This window comes from Hyperolius riggenbachi, chromosome 5, assembly GCF_040937935.1.
Source record: "Hyperolius riggenbachi isolate aHypRig1 chromosome 5, aHypRig1.pri, whole genome shotgun sequence".
Lineage (NCBI taxonomy): Eukaryota > Metazoa > Chordata > Amphibia > Anura > Hyperoliidae > Hyperolius > Hyperolius riggenbachi.
This window is the reverse complement of record NC_090650.1, coordinates 353,221,945-353,243,261: the sequence shown is the minus strand read 5'-3', so window position 1 is coordinate 353,243,261 and position 21,317 is coordinate 353,221,945. Positions and strand designations below refer to the sequence as shown.

Sequence of the window (21,317 nt, the reverse complement as noted above, 5' to 3'; positions counted from 1 at the left end):
TGTCACTCATGTGTCTCCTCCTCCCCTCCCCTACAGAGCAGAACATGTAGCTCTGCTCTGAGTAAACAGAATGTCTGTACAAAGCTTGTCATATTGCTGCCCAAAATGATATGTAAAGGTTATTTCAGACAACAAATCCTATCAAGTGTGTGTTAACCTCCTTGACAGTAATCCCGAGCTAGGGTCTGGGTGGAAAACCGCCGCTAAGAGCGCCGGAGGCTGTGTGCAGAGCAATGCGCGCAGCGGGCGTTTTTACATACCTCCCGAGGGATCCTGACGTCGGCTGCCATTCTTCTTCCTCTCCTCCAGGGCTCTGCTTCCTGCTGGTGAGAGCGCCGGCTGTCATCATGACGTTTTTCTTTTCAGTTTAGAGTTGCAGCGCCACCCAGAGGATGGAGGCATAACTGCAGCGCTGGAGCCAGGGAGGTGAGTGATTTAAAAACTGCTGCAGATCTCCCTGGCAGCATGATTTTTTTTTCCAGGTTTTAGGGTCTGAAAGGGTGCAAAAAAAATTGCACCGCTTTTAGACCCTAAAATCCGGAAAGCATCATAACGCCAAGGGGGTTAAAGTGAACCAGAGACTAAGGCACCCTCATGTATTTCACCATATATATCCGTGGGAACATTATGCTGGGTATACATGGTTCGTTTCTGGCGCTCGACCTGCAGCCGATTCTCTTATCTTCCGCTCGTTTTATCTTTTTCCATTCACTTCTATCAGAAATCGAGCAGCGAAAGGACCATCTAATCGCCTCAAAAACGAACCGTGTATTCCCAGCATTAGAGATAGCACCTACCATGCTTTGTTTCTTCCTTCACTGCTCATCCTGCCTGTTATCAGCCCTGATAAAATCCCCGACTGAGCATTGTCTGGCTTTGCTCAGGAATCATTATAGCGAAGTCTGTCTTCTCTGATGTCTTTTCAAGCCCAAGCCTGCCCCCTACTGGCTCTGCTATAATGACTCAGTTATAAAGATTCCTGAGCAAAGCCAGCCTGAATGCTCAGTCGGGGATTTTATCAGGGCTGATAACAAGCAGGCTTAGCAGTGAAGGGTGAAGCAGAGAGCAGGGTAGATGTTTTCTCTAATGTCCCACTGATATATATGGTAAAATACCTGAGGGTGCTTCGTCTCTGGTTCACTTTAAGGTGCCCACACACGATACAATAGAATGATCAGACGGCAATTTGATAACAATTGGATTGAAAAATCGAAAGTTTTATATCCATACGAGCAAGATCGCATTTCCCATTTTTTTTTTTCTATATAAGGGCTGGTTCACACTAAAAGAGCTTTTCTAAGCACTTTGGGATTTATTTTAGCTCTTGCTAATATTATCCTATGTGTGTTTCCTCACTGGAGCAATGTGATTTCGTAAAAATACTCCATATCATTGCACTAGCAAGAGCTTTTCAAATCACTAGCGTTTTAAAAAGCTCGTGTATCGTGAACCAGGCCTAACTTGATCGGGAGTGCTGGACTTTTCTGTTGAGATTTTAGGAAAATTCAATGGTGTAGGGTAGATTGTCAATTTCATAATACAGTATATATACCTAAGCAATTTTCTCAGTTTTCATTGTTTTTTTCCAGGGCTGTGGAGTCTTGAGTCGGGGCAATTTTGGGCACTCTGAGTTGGAGTCGGAGTCGTGGTTTCATAAACTGAGGAGTCGGGTGATTTTTGTACAAAATCCACAGCCATGTTAAATATTAGACTAAGGAGTCTGAGTCGAGGAGTTGCAGTCTAGGCCATTTTGGTTACCCGGAGTCGGAAGTCGTGGTTTCATAATCTGAGGAGTCGGAAGCTTTTTGTACCGACTCCACAGCCCTGGTTTTTTCCTTTCATTATTGGGGAAAAATGGTGTGTGTGTGTGTGTGTGTGTGTGTGTGTGTGTGTGTGTGTGTGTGTGTGTGTGTGTGACATTGAGTAGATTTTTCAAATGTTACGATCAATCAAAAAATTGTTGTATTCCTTGAATTGAAAAGAAATGCAAAAATTGTACGGTGTGTGGCCTCCTTCTGGGCTGGAACCTACTAGAGCAATACATTTTATTATTTTTTTTTATATTTTTTTTTATTTTTAGAAAGCGATTCAAAACACTAGCGATTTCCCTGAACGCTCAGCTAAATGTTAATGGGCCAAATTCCACTGGAGCGATTTGCGATTAGCAAAATCGCAAACGCAGGACATGTAGCATTTTTGAGCGGTAGCGTTTCTGCAATGTAAAGTATATAACCGCTGGCGCAATCTCTCATGAATCGCTATACAGAGCGATAGTGCTAGCATTTTTACATTTCTGCACACTGTACAAAAATTAAAATTAATTGAAAGGACCAAACAGAATTAAAAACGCTAATTGTAAATCGCTACACAAATGCTGGCAAAACACTTAGGCCTGGTGCACACCAAAAACCGCTAGCAGATCCGCAAAATGCTAGCAGATTTTGAAACGCTTTTTCTTATTTTTGTGTAGCGTTTCAGCTAGCGTTTTGCGGTTTTGTGTAGCGGTTTTGGTGTAGTAGATTTCATGTATTGTTACAGTAAAGCTGTTACTGAACAGCTACTGTAACAAAAAACGCCTGGCAAACCGCTCTGAAGTGCCGTTTTTCAGAGCGGTATTCCTAAACTTAACATTGAGGCAGAAACACCTCCGCAATCCAAAATCTGCAGCAGCCCGGGAGTATGCGTTTCTGCAAAACGCCTCCCGCTCTGGTGTGCACCACCCCATTGAAATACATTACCCAAGCGGGTCCGCACCCGCAAGCGGATCGCAAACTGCAGCCGAAACGCTCTGGTGTGCACTAGGACAATCACTTTTTAAAATCTCTACCAAAATTGCCAGAAAACGCTCATGAAATCGCTTACAAAACGTTAATTAAAAACTCTACTGATTGCAATTAGCGATAGCCCTTTGTGGTGGGTTTAAGGCCTAATGCTGGGCATACACGGTACGTTTTGTACAGTGTAATCGAGCCGCTGGCTCGATTCCTGCGTGTCCCCGCGGGCGCCCGAATCGATTCCCGCTCGTCCCTGCGGGCGGCTTCTTATCTTCCGCTTGTTCATTCTTTTGTCCTGCCCGCCAATATCGAGCGCAGAATCGATCCGGCGGGGTATCGGACACGGAAATTATCAATTGAGCTATCAGTGGCTCGATTACACGGTAGAAAACGTACCGTGTATGCCCAGCATTAGGCTTAGATCTATTGGTCTGTACATTTTGTACCTAAAAATAAGCTACGTTAGGTTGGTATCTGCCGTATGTTACAATATATTAAGGCTCAATTTTTCAAAGCTCCCATTGATTAGTGATTGGCAGTGGGTGTTTATTTACATAGTTCAGTGTATCAAGGTACATTATTTATTGACGGGGATTTCTTGCTGCAACTCTATTAACAGTAATTAACTTCTACTACTGTGTAGTTTATGTCGCTCTGAGTCAAGCTACTTGAGTGAATGGAGTAGATCGTCCATCAATTACAGCTGATTGCTTTGAAACACAGTTGTTGAGGCGCACTGAATGTGAGTCTCTCATTCAAGATCAATTGATCAATTTCTTCAACAACAAAATGCTGTTTATTTAAAATCTTTAAACATTAGATGTGTGTTTTTGTTTTTTTTGTTTTTTCTTAATCATTTTTTCTCTTAGATTTCATATACAGTACAATATTTGTGCTTTGCAGAGGCAAGAGCTTCATCTTTCATGAATTTGTTTCTTTGTGTTTCTGAAAAGACTCAGCAGCCAGATTAAAGATCACGCAGGTTTCAGTGTGGTCATGAAGTGCCTTTTGTTGTATTAAAGCCCATTATGCCAGCTTGTAATAGTTTTATGACTCTGGCTAGGTTCACAGTGGTCAGTTGCATAACACAAGTGTTATGACTCTGAACTGCAATGGAGACTGGACATAGACTTAAATACAAAGCCTGCATGCAGCAAGTTAGAATGCCGCGATCCATTACAACGCAGTAATGGAAGCAGGCCCATAGAATTGTATGGGGCAGTGAGGTGACATGCAGAATTGTTCTGCAATGCAACTGCGCCCTGTGAGCTAGGCCTCAAACGTATTTAAATAAACTGGAAAGTGTAAAGCTTGCCGTGCACCTGAGACAGATGCACTCGGATCTTTGCTAGACTACAACATTGCAATTGTGTTTTGTGACCGAGGTGGAAAATTGTGATTTTTCACAAAGCTGACATTACTTTGCTTTGAAGTGATAATTGTGTAGTCCGTAGGGAGGCAGGTTTTTAATTATCCACTTTAAGTACCAGCCGTAATTAAAACTACGCCACACTTGGGGCTGCCTAAGCCTGATGCGTCGTGGCGCTAACGCCGCCCGATCCCATGCTTGGGACGTGATTGCGCATTCCCACCAGTGCAAAACTTAATTAGCTGAGCTCCGTACTTCGGTCAGGAGTCGATTTCATTGGCTCCTGATCACTGTGAGCAAATCGCAGTGATCTGGGAGTGTACAATCAAAAAAGGCTCTGGTCCTTAAAGGGAACCAGGAATGTGCTCACTAGTAGTTACGCGTAGTTAGCTACTCGAATTTGTGATTCTAATGAGGCTTAATTGCCTCAGGTGTGCGGCTGGGACAGAGGGAGTTAATTACCCAGATGTCCGCTGATTCTATGCGTATTACACTCTCACATGCATCCAATGGGACGCGTTCCACGACTCACTACCGCACACTCCCTCCTTCCAGTCGAATCACGAATTTGAGTAGCTAACTACTCGTGAGAACATCACTGAAGGTAACCTGAAGTGAGAGAGATAAGAATGGTGCCATGTTTTTCTTTTAGGCTACTTGCACACTAAGACGTTGCGTTAGGTGCCACGTTAAGGTCGCATTACGTGCACCTAACGTGACGCCTGGTGCTCTTCTATGTGGACGTCAGAGTGAGCCGCGTTGTGCAGCTCACTCTGGCGTCCGTGATGCGTACTCTTGTGCGCATGCGGCATCACGTGGTCCCGCCGGCCAATCACCGCACAGAGCGGCCACTCCAGGAAGTAACACACAACGTGCAGTGAATATTAATTAGCCATGTGCCTGGCCGCTCTCCGCTCCTCCCCAACATGACTGCGCATGTGCAGACAGTCTAACGCGGCTTAAGCCGCTATAACGCCGTAGCATGCTGCACCTTTGGGAGAACGTGCAGCGTTACATGTAACGCAACGTGGGCTGTGTGAACAGCCCACTTGTGTTACATTGCTGTGCGTTGGGGGAGCGTTACAGGCGCACGCGTCTTAATGTGTAAGCAGCCTTAAACAATACCAGATGCCTGGCAGGCTTGCTGATCCTCTGCCTCTAATACTTTTAGCCATAGACCCTGAATAAGCATGCAGATCAGATGTTTGGCCCAGTGCACACCAAAAACCTCTAGCAGATCTGCAAAACGCTAGAGGTTTTTGTAGCAGATTTCAGAGCGATTCTAGGCATGTTTAGGGACGTCTTATAAACATGCCTAGCATTTTTTTGGAGCGTTTTTGTGTAGTAGATTACAAATATTGTTACAGTAAAAGCAGTTAGGGCCCGTTTCGACTTGTGCGGTGGGAATCGCCGCGGTAAAAATTTGCATTAGTATGCGAATTTCGCATGTGGTTGTATGTGAATTTTCATGCGAATTCGCATGGATGACGATGTATGCGAATTTAACCATGGCAGTGCCTGTGTTTTTCCATTGATGCCATGCGAATTCGCATGAAAATTCGCATACCAAAACCGCATGCGAATTCCCTATTAAATACATTGTATGTGAATCGCATAGCGGTATGCGAATTCTGATGGCTCTGCTGTGCAGATTTTTTTCTGCACAGAAAAACACTCAGAAATCCTGACAAGTGGAAACAATCTCATCCATTTGTATTGTCTATGCGAATCTGCATGCAGGAAACGCATGCAGATTCGCTCTAGTGAAAACGGGCCCTTACTGAACAGCTTCTGTAACAAAAACGCCTGGAAAACCGCTCTGATCTAGTGTTTTTAAGAGCGGTTTTCCACTTTCCTATACTTTAACATTGAGGCAGAAACGCCTCAGAAAACTAAAAAAAATGCTGCAGCCCCCGAGTTTGCGTTTTGTGGAAAAAAACGAACTGCTCTGATATGCACCAGCCCATTCACTTTTATTAGCCAAGCGGTTTTCCCCCTGCAAGCGTTTTAAAAAACGCTCCAGAACCGCTCTGGTGTGCACCAGCCCTTTCTGACGAAAATGACAAGATCCTAATGCTTGTTTTAGGTGTGTGATTAAGACACTACTGAAGCCAAAGATCAGCAGAACTGCCAGGCAACCGGTATGGTTTAAAAGGAATTAAATATGGCAGCCTCCATATACCTTTTGCTTCAGGTTCCCTTTTAAAGCACAACTATAACGAGAGGGATATGGAAGCTGCCATATTTATTTCCTTATAAACAATATCAGTTGCCTGGCTATCCTGCTGATCCTCTGCCTCTAACACTTATAGCCATAGACCCCGAACAAGCATGCAGCAAATAGATGTTCTTGTCAGATCTAACAAGTTTAGCCACATGCTTGTTTCTGGTGTTGTTCAGACTCTACTGCAGCCAAATAAATCAGTGTGGGCTGCCAGGCAACTGGTATTGTTTAACAGAAAATATATATATATATGGCAGCCTACATATTCTTTTCACTACAGTTGTCCTTTAAGGGGTCAGAGCCTGCTAACAGATTATAAACATTTATGTATATGTTTGTCCAGATGTTAATTTTTTTTTTTTTGTTTTTTTTTTTTTTGTTTATTTCCAGATATTCAATTTCGTATGGCATAAAAAGAACACCTTGGGAACAATGAGCGGGGAGCCTGATGCACTGTCAGTTGTTAATCAGCTGCGGGACTTGGCGTCAGATCCTCTAAACCGCCGAGCCATAGTACAGGATCAAGGATGCCTTCCGGGCCTTATATTATTCCTTGACCACCCCAGCCCCCCAGTGGTTTATTCTGCTCTACTGGTAAGTGCAGCAGTCCACCTACCTGTTTTTTACTTTTGTAGCTAATGAACAAACAAACCATTTCATTTATCTCCCACAAAACTGGCACTTTTTCCGCTGGTTTTTGTTTTTTACCCCCTTCAGTACAGAGGAATTTAAACTTATTGATACATTATCTTTTCCTGCACAAAGGGACACAGCCTTCTTCTCATAGCCGCCTCATGTAGATGATTTGGTTTTTGAACCAGCCAATGAGATGCAGATTTTATTCAAACTTAAAGAGGAACTCCAACCAAGATTTTAACTTGATCCCAATCAGTAGCTGATACTCCCTTTTACTTGAGAAATATATTGCTTTTCACAAACAGACCATCAGGGGGCGCTGTATGACTGATATTGTGGTGAAACCCCTCCCACAAGAAGCTCAGAGGACCGCGGTGCTCCTGGCAAACTGCCACAATGTAACAATGTTCACAGACAGGAAATAGCTGCTTACAGCTGTCTCTAACAGCCAAAACAGCTAGGAGCAGCTACCTAACCTGCCCACAGTAAAAATGTCACCATGTGATACATGTCAGAATGTAAATCGGGGAGAGGAAAAAATTTACAATGAGCAAACACTGACTAAATCATTTATACATAATTGTAAAAATGAAGCACTTTATTTATTACATTATTTTCACTGGAGTTCCTCTAAGTGCCTTGGAAATGGACCAATCAGATTTCAGCAGCTGCCACATGTGATTAGATGTTTATACTGGCAACTGTAGCCTGGAAAACATGTCACTTAAATCACACCTGAACTGAGAGTATCATATTTTTTCCTTTTAACCACTTAAAGAGACACTGAAGCGAAAAAAAAATTATGATATAGTGAATTGGTTGTGTACTATGAATAATTACTAGAAGATTAGCAGCAAAGAAAATCTTCTCATACTTTTATTTTCAGGTATATAGTGTTTTTTCTAACATTGCATCATTCTATAATATGTGCAGATTACACAACACTCAGCATTCAAAATGAGTCTTTCAGAGCAGTCTGTGAAGTAATGACCTCTTCTCTAGCAGAGAAAAAGTAAATAGTCCAGGAACAGTTGAGATAATAAAAGTCAGATAACAGCCCTCTCCACGACTAACTTAGGCCACATACAGACATCAGACCATAGTCTTTGGAAAATGAAAGATCACAGACCAATCTTACCACCCTTCCTGTAGTATAAGAGCCATACTCTACACAGTCTTTTCTATGGAGCTGAACTCCCCATCAGGAAAAAATCTTTGCAAGATGCTGCACACACAGATGCTGTACAGACACAAAAGATCAGTATCTGCAAAAGATCTGTTCCTGCCAAAAATCCATTCCTGCAAATTGCAATGATAGTCTATGAGATCTGCAGATCATCATACACACATGATTTAACTGACATTCATCTGCAGATCAGATCCACCAGGATGGATTTTCAGATCTGCAGATGAATGTCAGTTAAATCATGTGTGTATGATGATCTGCAGATCTCATAGACTATCATTGCAATTTGCAGGAATGGATTTTTGGCAGGAACAGATCTTTTGCAGATACTGATCTTTTGTGTCTGTACAGCATCTGTGTGTGCAGCATCTTGCCAAGATTTTTTCCTGATGGGGAGTTCAGCTCCATAGAAAAGACTGTGTAGAGTATGGCTCTTATACTACAGGAAGGGTGGTAAGATTGGTCTGTGATCTTTCATTTTCCAAAGACTATGGTCTGATGTCTGTATGTGGCCTAAGTCAGAGAGCTTAATGGCTTGTTTGCATAGAGATAACAACTGGAGTTTCTCAACTCTTCCTGTACTGGAAACAATTAGACTGATGTATCTGATCTTAATGTTTTATTTCTTAGCTGTGCTACACATACAAATCATAATATCATCATTTTTTTTTCGCTTCAGTGTCTCTTTAAGGACTGCAGTCATAAAACCCCTTAAGGACCAGAGCCTTTTTTTCCATTCAGACCACTGTAGCTTTAACAGTTTATTGCTCGGTCATACAACCTACCATCTAAATGAATTTTACCTCCTTTTCTTGTCACTAATACAGCTTTCTTTTGGTGCGATTTGATTGCTGCTGCGATTTTTACTTTTTAATATATTCATCAAAAAAGACATGAATTTTGTCAAAAAAAGATTTTTTTTTTTACTTTCTGTGCTGACATTTTTCAAATAAAGTAAAATTTCTGTATACATGCAGCACTTAAAATATGGACATACATGTTTTTGATATAAAAAAAAAAACTAATTCAGCCTATATTTATTGGTTTGGGTAAAAGTTATAGCGTTTACAAACTATGGTGCCAAAAGTGAATTTTCCCATTTTGAAGCATCTCTGACTTTTCTGACCACCTGTCATGTTTCATGAGGTGCTAAAATTCCAGGATGTTATAAATGCCCCCCAAATGACCCCATTTTGGAAAGAAGACACCCCAAAGTATTCACTGAGAGTCATGGTGAGTTCATAGATTTTTTTTTTGTCACAAGTTAGCGGAAAATGACACTTTGACAAAAAAAAGAAAACAAAAAGTTTCCATTTCTTCTAACTTGCGACAAAAAAAATAAATAAAATCTGCCACGGACTCACTATGCTCCTCTCTGAATACCTTGAAGTGTCTACTTTCCAAAATGGGGTCATTTGTGGGGTGTGTTTACTGTCCTGGCATTTTGGGGGGTGCTAAATTGTAAGCACCCCTGTAAAGCCTAAAGGTGCTCATTGGACTTTGGGCTCCTTAGCGCAGTTAGGCTGCAAAAAAGTGCCACACATGTGGTATTGCCGTACTCAGAAGTAGTATAATGTGTTTTGGGGTGTATTTTTACACATACCCATGCTGGGTGGGAGAAATATCTCTGTAAATGACCATTTTTTTTGAATTATTTTTTTTTTTTTTTACACAATTGTCCATTTACAGAGATATATTTCTCCCACTCAGCATGGGTATTTGTAAAAATACACCCCAAAACACATTATACTACTTTCTCCAACCCTCAGCTGGGACACGTCCTTCAGGAGTTTGGGCACGCCCAGACACCTGCTGAAACACATCAGAAAAGTATTAAATGCTCCCGCCCTCCCTCTAACCCCAGTGTATTTGTGTTTCCGCCCGGAGACACACGGAAAGGTAGCTCCTATTTATTATTTTTCTCTCACCGGAGGGTGAGTTTTTTCCGAGGCGGTGGTACTTTAGTGAGCCCGGGACTGGGAGTCCGGAAGAACGTGCTGCCGCCGCCGCCATTATACTGGACGCCCTCGGATGGAACAGGGTGTGCCAGTTCCCTTCCTCCTGCGCGTCTGGCTGAAGCCGGCTTTTGACGGAAGACGCAGTGGTGGGGCGCATGACGCACTTCCGGAAGAGTGGAGGCACCGGAAGTGACGTTAGGGGCATGCGCAGATGAAAGGACGCCGGGGAGAGTCCGCCATGGGGCACAATGGAGTCGGCAAGTGCGTCAGCGGCCTCCGCGTCCCTGAGCAGTGTACCGACAGCGACAGTAACGGCAGCAACGTCGGCATCCGCATCCTCATCCTCCACAGCCAAACAGTTAGATGGTGGGGTGAGTGGGAGATTTCTTCTCCCTTAATGAAACTTACCATGAAGATAAGTATTGTAATGGAGTTTCCTTGTCTCTTTATTTGTTTGCAGGCCAAAGTGGAGTCTAAATCTAGTGGCTCTAGTGATAGGCCTAGATCTAAAAGATGTTGTCAATGTCTGTCCAAATTGTCTTCTAGTTATAAGAAGAGTCTATGTCAGAAATGTATTGATGCAGTCATAGCCTCTGAGTCTTCAGCCATATTCAAAAATGTAATGCGTTCAGTCAATAAGGATATGACTGAAACTTTAAGCAAATTTAAAGAGTCTATTTTGTCGGGTCCCACAGGGGTTCCTGAGGCTGGCCCTTCCTCTGCTCCTTTTGTGACCATTTCTCCTCCTATTGCAGGTGATTTGGGCGAATCAGACCCTCCTGCAGGCCCGTCTCCGTTACCAGTTGATTTTGGGGGGGCTCTGAGGGAGGAGGAAGAGAGGGTAGATTTAGAGAGCAGGGGTAACTTCTCTGAGCTTGAAGAGGGGGAAAATGATCAATCAGAGGAGGACTCGGATGAAGAGAGTAAAAAGCCAGCAAGATTTTTGTGTAATACAGAGGAGGTTAATGAACTACTTAAAGCTGTATACACCACTGAGCAAATTCCGGAGGTTCAAAAGGAACTTTCGGTGCAGGATCAGGTTTATTCCGGTCTGGCGCAGCAAACGGGTAGAGTGTTTCCCTTTCACCAGGCGCTTAAGGATATTATTGCATCGCAATGGCAAGAGCCGGAGCGACGATTGTTTATTCCAAAGTTAGCAAAGAGAAAATATCCGTTTGCTCAGTCAGATATGGATAAATTTATAAAATGTCCAAAGATTGATGCTTCGTTGTCTAAACATTCAAAAAATGCGGACCTCTCCTTTGAGGACGCCGGAGTCCTTAAAGATGTTATGGATAAGAGAATTGATTTATTACTCAAAAAGGCCTGGGAATCTGCCTCATTTGCTTTTTTGCCGAGTGTGGCAGCTACTTGTATATCCAGAAATTTAAAGGTTTGGATGGAAAATTTGATTTCTCATATCACTTCTGGTAAGGCCTTAAATACATATGTCAAGTCTCTACCGGTTGTTTTGAGGTCGTTGGCTTTTCTGGCAGACGCAGCGGTGGAAATTATTAGAGTTTCGGCCCGCACTACAGCTCTTATCAATTCTGCCAGGAGAGCGCTTTGGCTCAAGACTTGGGAGGGGGACTTGACATCTAAAAACAAATTATGTTCGGTTCCCTTTGAGGGGAGTTTGCTTTTCGGGAGTGAATTAGAGAATATTCTTTCCCGGTCAGCTGAAAAGGGGAAACAATTCCCCAGTAGACGTAAACCTTATCAATATAAAAAACAGGGAATTTTCAAGAGACCCGGACAGAGGGGCGAAGATCAGTCCAAATCTCAGTCGCAACAAAAGAAATGGTCTTTTCCAGCAGGCAAGGGGAAAGGGGGATTTGCCCTTGCTAAACCCAACAACCCCAAAGAAAATAAGTGATTCTCGGCCAGTGGGGGGAAGGCTTCTTTATTTTGTTTCCCAGTGGTGTCAAATAAATCCAGATCCTTTTATTTTAAAAATTATAAAGGACGGTTATCGTCAACAATTTTTTGTTCCACCCCCTGCCAGAGCCTATGTGAACAGTCTTCCTCGAGAGCAGAGGAGGGCAGACGGTCTTCAAGCAGAAATTTCCAAATTAATTGCAAAGCGGGTGATACTTTCGGTACCCCCAAAGGAGGAGTACCAGGGGTATTATTTCCCATGTGTTCTTGGTGACAAAGAATACAGGGGATTTCAGATTCATTCTGAATCTGAAGTCTCTAAACCCTTATTTAATTTACAGAAGGTTCAGAATGGAGAATATCTCCTCAGTAAAGGCCCTTCTGCAGGGGAAGGAGTTTTTTGTGTCGATAGATTTACAAGACGCATATTTACACATTCCCATCGCCCAGTCGCATCAGAAGTTTCTGAGATTCGCAATCCAAGCACAGGGACAGTGTCGCCATTACCAGTTTCAAGCTCTCCCCTTCGGAATCGCGACAGCCCCTCGGATTTTCACAAAAGTACTGGCCGAGGTCATGAAGTTTCTAAGACTTCAGGGAATAGAGATAATTCCTTATTTAGACGACCTACTAATTTTTGCCAAGACAGAGCAGATCTTAGTACAGCACAGAGACCAAGTAATCCAGACTCTAACTCATTTGGGATGGATAATAAACTATCAAAAATCCCACTTGACACCAACCCAGACAATTGTGTTTTTGGGCTATGTAATCGATTCGATAAGAGGCAGGATTTTTCTTCCCACGGTAAAGATAGAAAAATTACAGTCAGAATTGAGAGACCTTTTACTGTCACAGGAAACATCCATCAGAAACATAATGAAAGTTTTGGGGTTAATGACAGCAGCGCTCCCGGCGGTTTCGTGGGCACAGTTCCACAGTCGGGGCCTACAAAGGTGGCTACTAGCAATCTGGGACAAGACTCAGGAGTCTCTAGAGGAGATAGTGCAGATCCCGGGACAAGTAAAACAAAGCTTACACTGGTGGCTGGACAGGTCCAGTCTGGTTCAAGGCAGAGTATGGAGACAGGAGGACCCAGTCAGAGTTCACACAGATGCAAGTTCATGGGGTTGGGGGGCCACGACCCTAGGTTACCAGGCACAGGGGGCATGGTCCAAGAAGCTGGCAAGAAGCCCGTCCAATCTCAGAGAGCTTCGGGCAGTGCTGGAGGCGTTTTTTGCTTTTCAGGAAATTTTACGGAACAGGCACGTTCTGGTTTTTTCCGACAACGTTTCCGCGGTGGCGTATCTCAACAAGCAAGGGGGCACCAGATCAGTGAGTCTGTACCTCTTGTCCACAGAGATTTTTGGCTGGGCAGAAGCAAATCTGCTGTCGGTCGAAGCGATTCACATAAAAGGATCCTTAAATGTGGAAGCGGATTATTTGAGCCGCCACGAACTCGATCAGTCGGAATGGGAATTGAATCAGGAGGTTTTCCTCTGGATAACAGGAAAATTAGGTTTTCCGGAGATCGATCTTTTCGCTTCTCCAATCAATGCAAAGATAGCCCAGTTTTTCTCTCTCCACAGCAGTCCGAGCTCTCTGGGGTTGGACGCACTGTCAGTACCATGGACATTCAATCTAGGTTATGCCTTTCCGCCCTTAAAGTTAATTCCACGAGTCTTGGAGAAGGTGCTAAAGGAAAAGGCAAACTTGATTCTAATCGCACCTGCCTGGCCCAAGAGGGTTTGGTTTGCCACACTCTTGAGTCTGTCAGTTCAGTCTCCATTACCCCTCCCGTTGAGGTCGGATCTGTTGCGACAGGGGCCCGTATTCCATCCCAGGCCGGAGTTGTTCAAGCTGTCGGCCTGGATCCTGAAAGGATAATTCTTAGGAATAAAGGGATATCTGAGAAAACGATTGATACATTATTGAAATGTAGGAAACCTATCACGCACAAAATTTATAGGAAAGTGTGGAAGGTGTTTGATTCTTGGTGCGTGTCACATAATAGGAATCGTTCTGAGCTTGGTACTATTCTGGACTTTCTCCAGGGAGGTCTGGAGATGAAATTGTCCCTCAGTACACTCAGAGTACAGTGTTCGGCGTTATCTATTTTGTTAGATAGACCTTTAGCACAAGAAAGATTAATCAGAGATTTTTTTCGTGCAGTACAAAAATCTACTCCGATCAAACAGAAAATTGTTCCACAGTGGGATCTTTCCCTGGTTCTCAATATATTGACCAAAAGTCCTTTTGAACCTATCGACGAGGTCGATCTAAAAGTTTTGACGCTTAAAGTTATCTTTTTAGTTGCAATTACGTCGGCCAGAAGACTGGGAGATCTTCAGGCCCTTTCTATTAAGGATCCTTTTTTGACAATTTTTCCGGACAAAGTGGTTCTCCGGCTGGATCCGAATTATTTACCGAAAGTCTCGTCGGATTTTCACAGATCACAAAGTATTATTCTTCCGTCTTTTTGTGACAAACCTTCTTCTGCTAAAGAGTCTGAGTTTCACTGTTTAGATGTAAGACGGGCTATTTTGGCCTATTTGTCAAGAACTAGGGATTTTAGGAAGACATCTAATTTATTCATTCTATATGGTTCTAAAAATTGTGGGCTCCAAGCATCTAGACAGACTATAGCTAAATGGATCTGTGAGGTGATTTCTTTAGCCTACAAGATTTCAGACTCCACTCCACCAACGGGTATTAACGCCCACTCAACTCGTTCCATTTCTACATCATGGGCGGAGAGAGCGGGGGCTACAGTGCAGCAGATATGTCAGGCGGCGACCTGGGCAAGTCCGTCCACCTTTGTCAAACATTATAGAGTGGATGTGCTGTCGCAACAGGATTTGTCGTTTGGCAGGAAAGTGCTACAGGGTGTAGTCCCTCCCTAGGTTTGTCATTTACTTTTCCATCTCTCCTAAAGGACGTGTCCCAGCTGAGGGTTGGAGAAAGCACCTGCTAGACTTACCGGTAGCGGTGTTTCTATCCTGAAGCTGGGACACTGTCCGCTACCCTACCCTTCTGCGCACTTTCCTGGCGTCTGTTCCTGTTAGAGGTCACTAGGAGGTGCTTCGCTCCTCTCTTCTTTCCTGGTGTGTCTGGTCTTCAACTTTCTATACACTGAGGTTAGAGGGAGGGCGGGAGCATTTAATACTTCTCTGATGTGTTTCAGCAGGTGTCTGGGCGTGCCCAAACTCCTGAAGGACGTGTCCCAGCTTCAGGATAGAAACACCGCTACCGGTAAGTCTAGCAGGTGCTTTTCCTGAGTATGGCAATACCACATGTGTGGCACTTTTTTGCACCCTAACTGCGCTAAGGGGCCCAAAGTCCAATGAGTACCTTTAGGATTTCACAGGTAATTTTGTGACATTTGGTTTCAAGACTACTCCTCACGGTTTAGGGCCCCTAAAATGCCAGGGCAGTATAGGAACCCCACAAATTACCCCATTTTAGAAAGAAGACACCCAAAGGTATTCCGTTAGGAGTATGGTGAGTTCATAGAAGAATTTATTTTTTGTCACAAGTTAGTGAAAAATGAAACTTTGTGAAAAAACAATAAAAATCTATTTCCGCTAACTTTTGACAAAAAATAAAATCTTCTATGAACTCTTCATACACCTAACAGAATACCTTGGGGTGTCTTTTTTTTCTAAAAAGGGGTCACTTGTGAAGTTCCTATACTGCCCTGGCATTTTACAGGCCCAAAACCGTGAGTAGTCTGGAAACCAAATGTCTCAAAATGACTGTTCAGGGGTATAAGCATCTGCAAATTTTGATGGCAGGAGGTCTATGAGGGGGCAAATTTTGTGGAACCGGTCATAAACAGGGTGGCCTCTTAAATGACAGGTTGTATTGGGCCTGATCTGATGGATAGGAGTGCTAGGGAGGTGACAGGAGGTGATTGATGGGTGTCTCAGGGGGTGGTTAGAGGGGAAAATAGATGCAATCAATGCACTGGGGAGGTGATCGGAAGGGGGTCTGAGGGGGATCTGAGGGTTTGGCCGAGTGATCAGGAGCCCACACGGGGCAAATTAGGGCCTGATTTGATGGGTAGGTGTGCTAGGGGGTGAAAGGTGGTGACAGGAGGTGATTGATGGGTGTCTCAAGGTGTGATTAGTGGGGGGAATAGATGCAAGCAATGCACTGGCGAGGTGATCAGGGCTGGGGTCTGAGGGCGTTCTGAGGGTGTGGGCGGGTGATTGGGTGCCCTAGGGCCAGATAGGGGTCTAATCTGATGGGTAGTGGTGACAGGGGGTGATTGATGGGTAATTAGTGGGTGTTTAGAGGAGAGAACAGATGTAAACAATGCACTTGGGAGGTGATCTGACGTCGGGTCTGCAGGCGATCTAATGGTGTGGGTGGGTGATCAGATTGCCCGCAAGGGGCAGGTTAGGGGGTGATTAATGGGTGGCAGTGACAGGGGGTGATTGATGGGTGATTGACAGGTGATCAGGGGGGATAGATGCATACAGTACTCTGGGGGGGGAGAATCTGAGGGGTGGGGGGGGGTGATCAGGAGTCTGAGGGGTGCTGTGGGCGATCGGGGGGGGGCAGATCAGTGTGTTTGGGTGCAGACTAGGGTGGCTGCAGCCTGCCCTGGTGGTCCCTCGGACACTGGGACCACCAGGGCAGGAGGCAGCCTGTATTATACGCTTTGTGTGCGGCAGATCGGGGGTTAACATCCCGCCGGCGCTTCCGTATGGCCGCCGGGATGTCGTCGCGGGTGGGCAGAGCCTAATGCCGGCGGATGCGCGCGATCCCCGGCCCGGAAGAGTCCCAGGACCCAACGCCAATGTGTGTTACGTGGTCCTGGGGCTGCCACTTTGCCGCCGCCAATGTGCAGTGGGCGATCGGCAAGTGGTTAAACAATGCATGCAGTCTGGCTTTCCTGCTAATTCTGTGCCTCTAATACCTTTAGCCATAGACCCTGAACAAGCATGTAGAACAGATGTTCCTGACTGAAGTCTGACTGGATTGATCACATGCTTGTTTCAGACATGTGATCCACATACGACTACAGCCAAAGAGATCAGCAGGAATGCCAGGTAACTGGTATTATTTAAAAGAAAACAAATATGGCAGCCTCCCTATCTCTTTCACTTCAGGTGTCCTTAGTGGTCACACAGTGTTCAATAGAAACCCAATCTGGCAAATGATTGATTACTTTCTAATCAGACATTGATCTTGTAATAGCGATCATTTCACCACTTTGCACCAGTTTAATTGTTATTAATAAACGGACACACGATTGTGTAAATTAGATAAGCCAGTGAGAGAAAATGCAGTTGCAGAGGTATTCATTTATTTTTGCAGTCTTTTTAGACAGATTCTGTCTAATGCTGCCTCCTCGCAGTCTAAACAGCAATATGGCACAAACCAAGCAGCAGCCACACCTGCGTAACCTTGAACTGAGGCCCTCAACTCGCCTGCTTAAGGCCATGTAATTAAAATGTTAAAACAGGGTTTTAGCTGCAGTTTTGTTTCAGAAAAAGAGTGAAAGAATGATTGTTATGCTGTTATAAATGCTTTTTAATACTGCAGTCAATTATTATATTTTATATAATGAAAAGGATAGGATATTCCACATTACCTGTTGTGCCACATGCCAGTTATGTATGTTGCTTGGTTTTGCTCATCTCTTTGCGTGCACTGTGGGAGGAGCATATGACTGTGCCCTTCCTAGGGGCAGGATCTGTGCATATAGCCATTTGTACCTAGATCCAGCTCATAACAGTATAGCATGACCGTGCCATATTTCCTGTACAGTCAGGACCCTGGAGATACACTTTTCAGGAGAAGGGCCTGGCTTTGGACTACATACATTGCTTGCTGGGAATGGAACATAATGTATAATCTCTTTTTTCCTCCTTCAAACCTAGGAGGAGGAAGCATGGGAGGGTTGTGGAACGTGAGTGAACGCAACGTGGAGCGCATCAGCTGTAGGAGGCGACATGGGAAAGTTGTGTCGTTGTCCCCCGCCCCACTGCTGTGGCCATCACTCAACACTACAAGGGAGCTTTAAGCATAGTAGCTTTTTTTTTTTTCTTTGTGGATAAATGCTGAATGCAGAACCTCTTCTGCAGTACTCAAAAAAGTTGGGACCAGCACCATGCAAAATAATATTTTATATGTATAATATATTAGAACAATATATCAATTAGAATGTGCTAGGGGGGAACAGGGGAAGATACACAATTGGACAAAGTAGGAAAAGGAACCCCCATAAACAGCACCAGACTAATAAGTATCAATATATTAACCAATCTTTATTGTATTCCAAAAATAAAAACATTTAAAAAAGGTCATAACACATGACCAACCGGGTCTCTCAATCCCATACAATATTAAATAAGAACATATAGTAACAACACCTGGCTTCAAAGCGATATTATAAATACATATCAACACCTAGCTGCTAAAGAGATATTAATAGGGTAGGCGAAATCGCCTCAAAAAATGGGATTAGTGTAAAAACCACAAGGGAGTTTATATTGGATATACCTGTATATCTAAATTAATCATAAATATAAATACCGTAAGTGAAAATAGGTACTGTGTGCAAGTAAGAGAGAGCCAGGTATATCAACATATACTGGGTAAAAAAGCGCATACCTGTGAAAGATAGAAAACACTGTGGAACTTACGTGGTAAATTGAAAAAGCTGGTGCAGCTAGCCAGACGCCAGGGAGGGAGAAGAGAGGTACCCGAACGAGCAGCCTTAGTGCACCACGCGGGCTCAACCCGCTTCAGAAGAGGCCTGTGGTTTTTACACTAATCCCATTTTTTGAGGCGATTTCGCCTACCCTATTAATATCTCTTTAGCAGCTAGGTGTTGATATGTATTTATAATATCGCTTTGAAGCCAGGTGTTGTTACTATATGTTCTTATTTAATATTGAATGGGATTGAGAGACCCGGTTGGTCATGTGTTATGACCTTTTTTCAATTTCAAACTTTTTATTGAGTTTTAGCAAAGGAAAAAACAGTATATGATGTACAGTGCTAGGCAAGGTATTCGTTTGGGCAACTTCTCATGACTCACAGAAAACAAGAAATTTGTCTGTCACAACATCACCTTAGATAAGAAAGGCATGAGAGGTTATCACATTTTGTGGGACCTAGGGTCCCGTTCATAGTAGCGCAAGGAAATCAGGGCTCCAGAGCGAGCTCCGTTCCTTGCCTCTGAGTGCCTTGTCTAGCAGAAATCTATGACCCCCACTTACCTACCGGGCTGTGGGGATTGATTAGAGAGAGAGAGAACCCCCCTGCGTTGGGGGGGGAGAAAGGGGAGGAGAAAACTAAAGGGAGGAAAAAGAAGAGAGAAAATGGAGGGAAAGGGGAGGGGAAGAGGAGGTGAGCCCCTCCTGTGCAGAGACTTATAAAGCAGGTCTGCTTGGTTTAAAATTTTTACTGTTCAGTTGTTTCCAGTTATAGACAGGTATGCCCTCCATGGGCCCCATATTGCGTCCACTCTGGGTTGCCTGTCCAGGAGAGTCCCCGCTAATTGTTCTTGGGTCATAATGCAGGTGATTCTGTTTTTTACTTCCTGAAAAGGGACCAGTTGCTTTTTCCAGGCTCTGGCGATAGTTTGTTTTGCTGCTACAAAGATAAATTGGAGGAGAGCCTCCTGGTTTTTATTTAAGGAGCCTGTGCGGAAATGCAGCAATGCTGACCACGGGTCTCTACGTAATTGGGTGTGGAACACCGCTTGTATTAGGCGGTAGACTTTGGACCAGAAGCGAGACAACATCGAACAGGACCAAAAGGTGTGTAGCATGTCTCCCCTGGACTGGCAACCCCTGAAACACATCCCATCCCCTCCAACGTGTGCCAATCTAGAAGGCACCCAGTACCACCTCATCATTACTTTAAGGGAGGCTTCTATTAGGCCTAGGTTTATAGAGAGGTGAAAAAGGCTATCCCATGCGTGTGACCATTCTTCTATAGGTCTAGAGTTCTTCAGGTCGAGCTCCCAAGCCTTAACGTACCCGTGTACAAAGGTGGGGGCTGGACTTATTGAATTTAGATATAGCTTGCTTATTAGCCCATTCCCCTTGGTGTCATGTAAACAAACATTTTCAAACAATGATAAAGACACATCTGCATTTGAGGTGTTTTTTAACAGTGAGTTGATCCAGTGCCTCAGCTGTAGGAACCGGAAGTATTCTGACCCTGGGATCTGGAATTTTTCCCTTAAAACGTCCCAGCTGACGACCTTTGAGTCTTTTATCAAATGGTAGACTATTAGTAGGTTTTTAGTAGTCCACCAGCGAAATGCTGCTGGATCATCGTATGCTGGAGGGAAGAGGGGATTGTCGGTGATCGGCAATAATGGAAGAAATGGGGATATCAATTTCCGGGTATATTTAGAAGAGTCCCATACCCTTAGACAATGTGTGAAAATACAACTTAGCAAGGGGGGCCGAGATTTGGGTGGGAGCCAAATTGGGGACTGCACCGATAGAGGGGCCGCCAAAGCTATATCAAAATATGTCCATTGCGGCATCTCTGGACCTCTGTACAATCCAACCATTGGAGCGATTTGTGAGGCTTGGTAGTATGCATGCAAATCAGGAAAGCCTAGGCCCCCTGAGTATTTAGGTAGGTATAAGGAGGCTTTAGCTACTCTCGGTCTGGAGTTACCCCAAATAAATTTGTTGATTTTGAGCTGTAACAATCTAAGAAAGTGTGGGGGAACCCAGACCGGGAGCAGTCTGAAATGGTATAAAATTTTGGGCAGTAACGTCATTTTGACAGAATGCACACGACCAAGCCAGGACAAATGCATCTCAGACCAATTGGAGATATATTGGGTGATTTGTTTGGATAGTGCATAGTAATTTGCCTGAAAGAGAGAACTATATCTCGAAGTTAAATTGATTCCTAGATAGGAGATCTGGTTATTGACTGTCTGGAAGGGGACTTTGTTGGTCAATTCCATCCATTCAGGCTTGGCTAAAGTTATATTCATAAGGGAGGACTTATTTGGGTTAATAGTAAGGCCAGACACCTGTGCAAACTCATCCACTATTTCCATCAAGGCTGGGATAGAGGATTGTGGATTTGACAGAAACACTAGCATATCATCCGCAAACAGATTAAGCTTATGTTGAGTTCCTGCTATTTGGAAACCTTGGACTCTGTCTGCGTCTCTGATGATACAGGCTAGAGGTTCCATAGCTATAATGAATAAGATTGGTGAGAGAGGACACCCCTGGCGGGTGCCTCTCTCAATTGCAAAGCTGGGGGATAGATAACCCGCATAATTAATTTTTGCTGT

At 44.0% G+C, this 21,317-nt stretch overlaps 1 protein-coding gene across 2 annotated transcripts in view; it reads left to right on the top strand.

Moving 5' to 3' along the window:
- Positions 1 to 21,317, top strand: part of ARMC1 (armadillo repeat containing 1) — a 66,502-nt gene that overhangs the window by 9,871 nt on the left and 35,314 nt on the right. For both annotated transcript variants that reach the window (XM_068237441.1, XM_068237440.1), the window contains exon 2: positions 6,758 to 6,961. In XM_068237441.1, the coding sequence (XP_068093542.1) occupies positions 6,800 to 6,961 (162 nt within the window). In that variant the 5' untranslated portion in view covers positions 6,758 to 6,799. The remainder of the gene's footprint in view (positions 1 to 6,757; positions 6,962 to 21,317) is intronic.